The 9,672-nt window shown below is 47.3% G+C and overlaps 1 protein-coding gene across 1 annotated transcript in view; it reads left to right on the forward strand.

Moving 5' to 3' along the window:
- Nucleotides 1-8,255, forward strand: part of CSRNP2 (cysteine and serine rich nuclear protein 2) — a 41,844-nt gene extending 33,589 nt beyond the window's left edge. Inside the window, exons 3-5 of the mRNA XM_072991073.2 lie at nucleotides 735-994; nucleotides 4,349-4,645; nucleotides 5,924-8,255. Coding sequence (XP_072847174.2) covers nucleotides 735-994; nucleotides 4,349-4,645; nucleotides 5,924-6,826 — 1,460 coding nt within the window. The 3' untranslated portion in view covers nucleotides 6,827-8,255. The remainder of the gene's footprint in view (nucleotides 1-734; nucleotides 995-4,348; nucleotides 4,646-5,923) is intronic.
- Nucleotides 8,256-9,672: the final 1,417 nt, after the last annotated feature.

The following is a 9,672-nucleotide window of genomic DNA, read 5'->3' on the forward strand; positions in this document are numbered from 1 at the left end:
AATTTCATGTGTGTATGTGTTTGATACCCTGGGTGGTTTTTGTTTTCCCCAGAGAGGCAGATTCTGGACGGAGGTTAAAGAGGTGATGTAAGAATTAGTCTGAGGGCAAGAATTGGCAAGTGGGAGCTACAGATGATTGCATTGCACTATACCACAATGGAAAATCCAATTTTCAGTCTTAAGATTTCTGTTCAGTGGTGGTTTTAAAAATGCAGCTGCCCAAAAATGGCAAGATCTTTTTAAAAATTTTGTGGCTTAAAATGTTCTCCTCCTTATAAAATGGGATGAAACTGTGTCCTTAGATTTAAATAGAATCATTCGTGTGGCAGTCCAGAGTTTTGGGGCAACCGAGCAGTTGCCTAAAAGCTCATCAGGGATTTCTCAAAATCCTTGAAAGGCAGGCTGCCCACCTGCATTGTCATTTCCTTGCAACACACAGCCAAAGAGGTGGGATGTATGACAGATTGCACCATTGTTGATTCATCTAAATTTATGCCAAATCCTAGTAGGCCTAGTCATTCCCTTTGTTGATAGTGTCCCTGCCTAGAATCTTTTGCAGTGCTAGAGGATGAAACAAGATGCATATTAGTGTGCAATGTTTTGGGAAAAAGGACCTGTGTTAGAGGATGCATTCTGTGACCACTGCACATTTTGGGTACATGTATGAACCTGGAGGGAGCTCCCTCCCCCCTCCTGCTTTTACACCTTGTATGCTCTGGTTTCTTGTATCTCAGCAACCTCCATCTTGAAGAGGCAGAAGCAATTGCGCAGAAAGAATGTACGCTTCGACCAAGTGACGGTGTACTACTTTGCACGGCGCCAGGGGTTTACCAGTGTACCCAGCCAGGGGGGCAGCTCCTTGGGCATGGCACAGCGCCACAACTCCGTCCGCAGGTACACCCTTGGTGAGTTTGCCCAAGAACAAGAAGTGAATCACCGTGAGATCCTTCGAGAGCACTTGAAAGAAGAGAAGCTCCATGCCAAGAAAATGAAGGTAGGGTTTTGCAGGTAGAAGAGCCTGCCTCTCTCTGTCTGAAGTGAATTCTAGGAAGGGTTTGTTTGTAACTGTGGCCAGAGCTAGACAATGTTACATTTTCTGGACAACAAATCCTAGGATCTCCTAACCAGCACTGTTTCCAGGTCCTGACTTTGGGACATAACATCGTTAACTGGGTACAGTAGCTATTGGGGGAATACATTTGTGTGTATGTCATGTAAATGTTTTCCTTCTCTAACACTTACAGAAGTAGTGGGTCCCCCTGCTAGGTGCTCCCAGCTGTGGGAGCTGCTGGGTAAGATCTAGAGCAGTGTTTCCCAACCTTGGGTAAACCAGGTGTTCTTGGACTGCAGTTCCCAGAAGCCTTCACTACCAGCTGTGCTGGCCAGGGTTTCTGGGAATTGCAGTCCAAGAACACCTGGCTTACCCAGGGTTAGAAACTGGTGGTCTAGATCACTGGTTCTTAACCTTGGGTTACTCAGATGTTTTTGGACTGCAACTCCCAGAAGCTTTCACCATCAGTTCTGCTGGCTGGGGTTTCTGGGAGTTGCAGTACAAAAACACCTAAGTAACAAAGGTTAAGAACCACTGTTCAATGGCCTTCTGTGCATAGCCAGATCACTTGTACTCATCTTAATAATAATCTGTATTCAGATAACATGATGTACCACAAGTGTATATTTGGTTGTGTGTATTTAAATGTTGCTTCTGGTTATGCTAGTTCGGTGTTCCGAACCAAATTCCATGTTCTCCCTGCTTTTCAGTGGAATTCACTAGCCTTTTGCATACATAAGGACTACAGCTAGGCAGATTTTCCAGTGCAAAAATGAAAGCATGTGACCTTCAAGAATGGTTTCTTGATAGGAATGAGCTGAGCCTTCCCAAGGACTCCCCACTGCTTCCTGGTGGGGAAGAGGCTCCCTGTAGCTTGCTGGTCAAAAGAAGACTCCATCACTTCCTTATAATGCAAGCCCTGTAGCAACAGAAAGGAGAGGATCTGCCAGGGACTCTCTCCAGCTCTCCTCTAGTGACCTGGCCTCAACTGCTTGTTCCCCAGACCTTCTGTCTTCTGTCAAACCGATGCATGAGAAGGTTCGGGCATTGCACCGGGAGGCTCTGGGTCAGACTCCCCACTAGAAGGAGGCTCCTTGTTCTAGTCTTCCGTTGATCTTGCCTCCTGGCTGTCTGGCCTGTGTGTCCCATGGGTTGCCTAGCAACTGGGTTTCCCTTCCCCGACTGAATGCTTCTGTCTAAAAACTTAGCATTTCCTATCAGTCTCTTGCTGCCATGACAACCAGCTTAGCAAAAGAGACAAATACCCATTCTGTAGTCCTTCAGCTGATTCCTTTACTGTGGCCTGCTTCTCCAAAAAATGGGTGTGTGTGTGTGTGTGAGATGGCAAACCTATTCCGGGCTCAACTACTTCAAGGGGCTCTCATGATTATATGCTTGACCCCTTTTTTTTAAAGCAGCAGAGTGGGGGGGAAAGTATTAGATGGAGTGGAGAGTGGGCTAGAATGCTTCACTTTTAACATTGTATGCAGGGAAAGCTTTGTTTGTTTAAATCATGCAGTAAAAACAGCTGTCTAGCTGAAATGCACCAGTAGTCTCTCTCTGCACAACATCTGGATAAGATGCAAGTTGTTCACCCCTGTTTCACATCACAGAGAAAGAGTCAAGCAGGGAATCTAGTGGGCAGAGAACAAATTCTTAACCCATAAGTTACAAGTATTCCTGCTTCTGTCACCTCCATCTCCATACTATCCCCCACTGCAAATATTATTAGTTATTTAACGTTTACATCAAAATTCCCCGGGAGTCTGGGTCCAAACCCCTACAGATTTTAGTTTCTGAATCTGGAGAGTGAGGAGATGTTGTGCCTTGTGCAGTACATAGCGAGTGTTTTGGTGGAGGACTCAGGGCAGTCCCTCATGCCCCTTCACATCCTTGAGGACAGGCCCTGTCTGCTAGTGGAGACACTTTCCCCACAATTGGTAGAGTGGCTTGTAATATACATTGTCCCTTTGTTCGTTCCGTGTGCCACCTTTCAAAAAACAACCGAGTGGTCATCGGGTTTAGTCTCAGTGCTGTGTAACAGCTTGCTAAGGTCAACCCGTGCCCTGTGTGTTGAGCAGGGATTCTTGCGTGTTCCCAATTCCGGTTCTAGCCCTTGTCCCTGGCTGGCTCTGGTTGGCTCCCACTGCCCCCTGTTGAATGAGGAGAGATTGAGAATAGAGTTAGCATGCAGATAGTGTTGCTCTGACTTCACTCGCTTCTGAAATGAGGCAGTGTTGCATCATGTCTCTGAGGAACAGTCCCTCTGTCCTCCTGTGGCTAGTCAGATAAAATAGCTTCCCCTTTGCTTTGTTTGTGCAGTCACCTCGGGTTGGCATTCCTGTTGGCTGTCAGGATGTGTGCCAGGCTGAAAATAAGAAGACAGGGAGAATGGAGACAACAGCAAAGCGTTATAAAGGTTCCAGAGAAGGGTAATGCTTGGCTTGTCTCCTTTTAAAAGAAAAAGTATAAAAACACTGTTTCAGAGTCTCTACACAAATTTGGCCCAAGTCCCCTGAGCTTGCCCACCCCTGGTCACAAGCTAAGGTAAAGGAAATGGTTTCAGTATGAAGATGAACTTTTCAGAGCATGCTAAAGATTGTCCTGTTTCAAAAGCATCTTCTCCTGAGTTGTTCTGTATGCGTTCCTGTTGTCGTCGTCATGGAGGGTTTGTATCTATTGTTTGTTTTCTTTGAGACATTTAATGTTGGCTGGTTGGGTCACTGCTTATTGTGTAGTTGCTGTAAACTGCATAGAGTGATAGTTTGCACTGTCAATGGTATATAAATGCACAAAATGAATAAACAAATGTCTAAGAAGGTTACAGTTCACCAAAAGGCTGGAAGCAAAAACACTGCTACACCTTTTAGACCAAAGCTCCTCTCGCCCATAATTAAGTTTTCGGAGAGGCCCTCCTTTGAAAGCCCACCCCTGACCAGATTTTGTTTTTTCAAAGCCTGCTCTTCTCTGGATGTTGCATTCTGTGCCATGTGGCCACTCCTGCTCCCCTGCTGCAAAAGAGCAGATATAACTGGAACAGACACAACAGTAGCCAATCCCCTGTGTTCTCCTTGCGACTGTGTGTGGGGAGATGGGGGAGACCCCTTAACTGCTAGTGAGGAAGGCTTGGCTATTGCTGCCAAGTTCAACATGAAGGAAGTGGCTTGTCTTTCTCTCCCCCCCCCCCTTCAGACTGCAAAGCTGGAAGCAGTTTGAGTTTTGAGGATTAACATTGTTGGTGTGAATGTCTCTGTGTGTGTTTCTGTGTTCTATTTTTCCCTCGCCTCCGTCTCAAAGCTGACGAAGAACGGCACTGTGGAGTCTGAGGAGGCGGATGGCCTGACCTTGGAGGATGTCTCCGACGATGACATTGACGTGGAGAATGTGGAGGTGGACGACTACTTCTTTTTACAGCCCCTGCCAACCAAGAGGCGCCGGGCTCTCCTCCGGGCCTCCGGCGTCCATCGCATCGATGCCGAGGAGAAGCAGGAACTCCGCGCCATCCGTCTGTCGCGGGAGGAATGCGGCTGTGACTGCCGCCTGTACTGTGATCCTGAGGCTTGTGCCTGTAGCCAGGCAGGCATTAAATGCCAGGTCAGTGGGAAAACCCCTAGGCTTTGGCCCGAACTATATCTCACCATGTTGACTGTGTCTGTTCCCTGTCTTGTCCGTTGAACTCTTCCTCTGGCTGCAGGTGGGGCCGGGAGGGAGAGTGGACAAATCGGGGTGTCTGTCGTGTGCTGCCCTTCCAGCTCCTGACCCTCCTCCCTTCCCCAACATTGAAATGTATGCATTGAGGCCCATTATCGGAGGGGGAGGTCCTAAAAGGAAAGGCAAGGGTTAGGTTCGGCTTGATGTGTCAGTGCCAGAAAGGCAAACAAGCCCTTGCAGTAAGTAGGGAGGTTGGGAAAAGGATTCTTGTATGAGGCTTTTGGACCGCCGTGGTCAGAGCACCGCCCTTGGCGTCACAGGTCATGCCTGCAGAGATCCGCTGTCCTTCTACTTCCCTCTAGTGGCCGTCCTCTGAAATGAGCAGGTTACAAAAACCGAATTTGCCTCCTTTGAGTTGAATTTTGTAATGCTTCAGCAACGTTAGTCGTATTTGGGTGTATTTTGCTTTGAACTAGTGCACTCTTTGTAACATTGCTGCAGAGGCAAAGAGCTATTCAAGATCCACAAGTCCCTGGCTTTGGAAATCTTACCAGGCTCTCTTTTCTTGAACCCTGCCCCATGCCAGCACCTCCCACACCCTGAATGTTCTGGCATTGTCCATGCGCTTGTTATCTTTATATCTGTAGAAGCTAAAAACATGTCTCTTTTATTGTTGTGGAATGCTAAGCTTCTCTGATAGCTGCATCCAGTACCAAATTTTGTGCTTATGTTGCATGAAATGATTGTCTGTTTGAAAGTTGTTGCATCTTTGTCCCTTTTTTTTTTTTTTTTAAGGGAGACTTTTCCCTCTCCTTTTTTCTTTCGCATGATGAATAGGCAGTTCTGATAATGTGGCTTTCCATATGTTCTACCTTCAGGAAGGGCTTCTGTTTCAAGCCCTAGTCACAGAAGTGAATATTTGGTCTTTGGCTTCATCCCAACCGAAAAAGAGAGTCATTTTTCTTTCCTACAGAGCTTTGACTACTCTGTGCTCCTCTGGAAGTTATCAGGGTGAAAGAGTGAGTCGTAAGCACTCTGGGGTCCAGATTGGTGAGGACGGCTGCCTGCTGCTTGTCATTAACAGTCTGCATGAATGTGGCCTGTTCCCTCTGATAGCCCATTCACTTCTCCCTCCCTGGCTAACCTTTCATCTTTGCCAGTCATTTCCTCAGTGGCCTCTCCCTAGGCACTGTCTCACTGTCCCTTGCTTCCTCTGCTCAGGTGGACCGAATGTCCTTCCCATGTGGCTGTTCCAGAGACGGTTGCGGGAACATGGCAGGGCGCATTGAATTCAATCCCATACGGGTGCGGACTCACTACCTGCACACCATTATGAAACTTGAGCTGGAGAACAAGCGGCAGGTGAATCGGACCCAGGCGGTGGATGAAGAGACCCCTCACAGCTCCAGCAGTGACTGGTTGGGAACCCAGTCCCCAGAGACGCAGGACTTCCAGGAGTTCATGGCGGAGAACGAGACAGCCGTCATGCACCTTCAGACAGCCGAGGAGCTGGACCGCTTGAAGGCAGAGGAAGAAGACTCGAGCAGCGGCTCCAGTGTGGAAAGCCTTGGCGTGTGCATTTTAGAAGAGCCCCTTGCAGTCCCGGAGGGGATGTGCCCCAGCATGGCTACGCCCATCCTCATCCAAGCCCAGCTGCCTCCGGGTTCCTCCGTGCTATGCTTTACGGACCCCTCTGAGCAGGCGAGCTCAGGCGAGGGCGACCAGCCCTACTTGAACAGTGGGCCGGTGGTGTACTATCAGGTTGACCAAAGGTCAGTGCTGGGGGTGAAGGGAGAGTGTAGCACCGAAGAATCAGAAGCACCCTCTTGTTACACGGAGGAGAAGGAGCTGAGCGTCTACTCGGTGCCTGTGACTTCCCTGGTGCCTTGCGGCCGAGCTGCAGCCTCCAGCAGGGCGGAAGCAGGGGATGCCGTTCAGCCCCTGGAGCCTCTTCCTTCTGAAAGCCGCCAATCAGAAGGTCCTCCCTCACCAAGCCTGCCATTCCACACAAACGCGTCGCCAGACATTTTGCGGCCCCAGAGCCTTGGGCAGTCTCCAGAGAGAGCCTGCGAGCTTTCCTCTTCCGATGAATGCACTCTGGGCCCCCCTGCTCTGACCGTGTGACACACCCTAACCCTTCGCAGCTCTTAATCTTGATGATGATGTCTATTTATTGACAGCCATTTTGTTGAATGGTCACAGTCAGTGGGAATTATTTAATATGGGGCAAGTGGGGAGGGAGGGGAGAGAAGGGGGACTGCTTTGTATAGGCTTACTATCAAAGGAATTAAAGGAAGCGCTTACGGCTCAAAGGGAGAGGTTTGCTCTGCAGAGTGGGTTGACCTCCTGATGCAGAAGCGGCTGGACCACCGACAAGGGACCGTTGGAAGGAGGCAAGGACCAAATTGTGTGCATGTGTCTCACAGAAGCAATAGAGAGCGAACCTGCAGAGGCAGAAGAGGGCATTGTTGCTACTGTTTGCCATCAGGACTGTTCTGAGCAATGGAAGCTCTCCCTCCTTCTCCCTCCAGTTGCTCCGTCGGGGTGAAGCTGCTGCTGCCATCCGTCCCATTCTGTCATTTTCATTGCTCTGTCTTCTGGGAGATGGTGACTTTGCCTGTTTGAACCACTTCGGCCAGTTAACATAGCTTAGGCTCTACAAACTCTTATTTATGTGACATTTCCTTCCCTCCTTTCCCTTGGGGGAATAATCCTGTATATTTTTTAAAATGCAGTATGGGTTAACTTTTGCTTACGACCGGTTACTTCTACAGTTTGGCATGCAGCTGTCCCATGGACCTACATTCATCCTCAAGTCTCCTGCTGCTTCCCAGTAGCTTCATCCAAACAGGCTCATCCTCTTTCTTGCCAGCCCTTAATGAGGGAGCTGGCCAGAGCAATCAGTTTAAATTGTACTCAGTTTTGTTTTTGATTTTTATGTGCTGAATGTTTACTGGGGCATCTTGTGACCTATAGCTGATACTCCAGTATCTGTTCTGGGATCTGCTGCCTCTTTGTCATGTTAACTCCTTCTGGGGTCCGGTTTTTTGAACACTAATTGCACCAGGGTGCAGTAGGGTTGATCTTCCTGGTGGAAGGGTATATCTCTCTATAAACAACCAGAGTTTTGTTTGGAATACGGAAATATACAAAGGCCTTCTTATCCTTTTTCTCTATGATTTTAAAAATTATTTTCACCCTTGACTTCAGCTATTTCAGAATGTTCCATTCTCGTTATACAAGTGTTTTTGAAGTAAGTTTTTGAGCTTTCTGTTACTTGCTACAGATAATTTTGAATGAATTTTGATGGCAAAGAGAAGAAGCATAAACAATGGAATGGCAGCCTGGCAGCTAGCAAGCACAAAGGGTTCAAGCAAATGTGCAATAGGATGGTAGTGATGAAGCCTCTCAGGTTTTACACATCAATTTGTGATCTCCATCCCTAAGAGGTGTGCAGTGAATGGCTCCAAGAATCCTGGAATAAAAGGGGGGGAAGATGGGAGTCATTAGAGCTGCCAGTCACCCCCTTTATGACTACTTCCCACCCTATGTAGAATAACAAAAGCACTTTTTATCCACTATCCTCCACTTTTTTCCGCTATGGTGGAGTGCCCTAAGGAGTGGCCCAAGCCTTCTTTTCTCCACTATCCCCCAACCTTTGTGTAGTAAATCGGAAGGGTTTGGCTTGGATCACATCTAAGCTATCACAGTGACCCCTCTGTGCTGACTTCTAAATAAGATGGAACCCATAAAGATGACACTGACTTAGATTTTCCCTGTCTACCCCAATTCTTTTTTCGGACTGCTCGAGGCCTCCATGACTTGCACAAGCCTTCTGGCTACTTAATTGCCTCATGTAGCTTAGGAATTCCCTATGCAGGAAGAGGCTACTGCACTTATATTTATTTAGAAAGGAGGTGAAATTTAAGCAGCCAAAGGTGGGTAATGTTTTTCCATCATCGTTTGTCTCAAGTAGGAAGTTAACACATTCATAGTATCCGGAAAGCAGGTCATCTTTGAAAGCCTCTCCTGTCCAGGCTGGCAGAGTCGATTATCAGATCTTTCAAGGAAATGGTTCTTTTGAGTATCTGGCACCTTGGGAGAGATGGGTTGGAGGGAGGGAGGCTTGACAGAGAAGCCCAAGTTCGCTCGCTCTTTTCAATGCTAAAAATACTTGGTAAAAGGAAGAACAAAGCTGTGTTCCCAATGCTTCCTTCCTGTTTCTATCATAATGATACTTGGGCATTTCTAGGGAGATTAAATGAGCAGAAGCAAATGACTTTGAAATGACAGTAGAATGGGAGAAACCGTATGACTCTTAATGTAGCCTCTGACCTAAAATGGCCTTGAAGCCCATGGAAATCCCATCTTGCTGTGTAGATGGGGCTTCAAAACAGATGTTCATCTATAAAAAGACTTCAGTGTGTTAGCAACTTGTTAATTTTAGCTTTATTTTCCCAGTTTTCCTTGTGTTCTTTGGCGTGTATGACACACCAGAACCTCCTGTGCTTTCTTGCCAATTTGAGAAGTTCTTAATTACTATCTTACTGACTCCTGCTGCAGCAAATGGCTTAGAAATGACTTGAGAAGAAATGGTGCTTTGTATGTGCAGAAGGCAGGTTTTGCCTTTGTGTAGTGACTTTAAAAGAGGAAAGAGGCTCCCAAGCATTTAAGGATAGCCTTAAAATGTCTGTCAATGTCAGTGACTGCCTTGCAGAGCAAAGGGCCACACCTCTTGATGTTTCTCCTTGCCACCTCCACCCCAGTCTCATTGCTGGGAGTTATTTTGCCACAGCTTGGTCTTTTATGCTTCTTTTCCGCTGCAGTCAAGTTGGGCTAAAGAGGCGCACTGGTGACATTAATAGGAATCCTTCCCAATGTCTGTACTAATTGTTTACAAAATTAAAAAGGTGCTATACAAAAAATAGCTGGCTTTATTCTTAAAGGCAGCCATTTTCTGATGTGATCAT

Source organism: Pogona vitticeps, chromosome 2, assembly GCF_051106095.1.
Source record: "Pogona vitticeps strain Pit_001003342236 chromosome 2, PviZW2.1, whole genome shotgun sequence".
NCBI classification, from domain to species: Eukaryota; Metazoa; Chordata; class Lepidosauria; order Squamata; family Agamidae; genus Pogona; species Pogona vitticeps.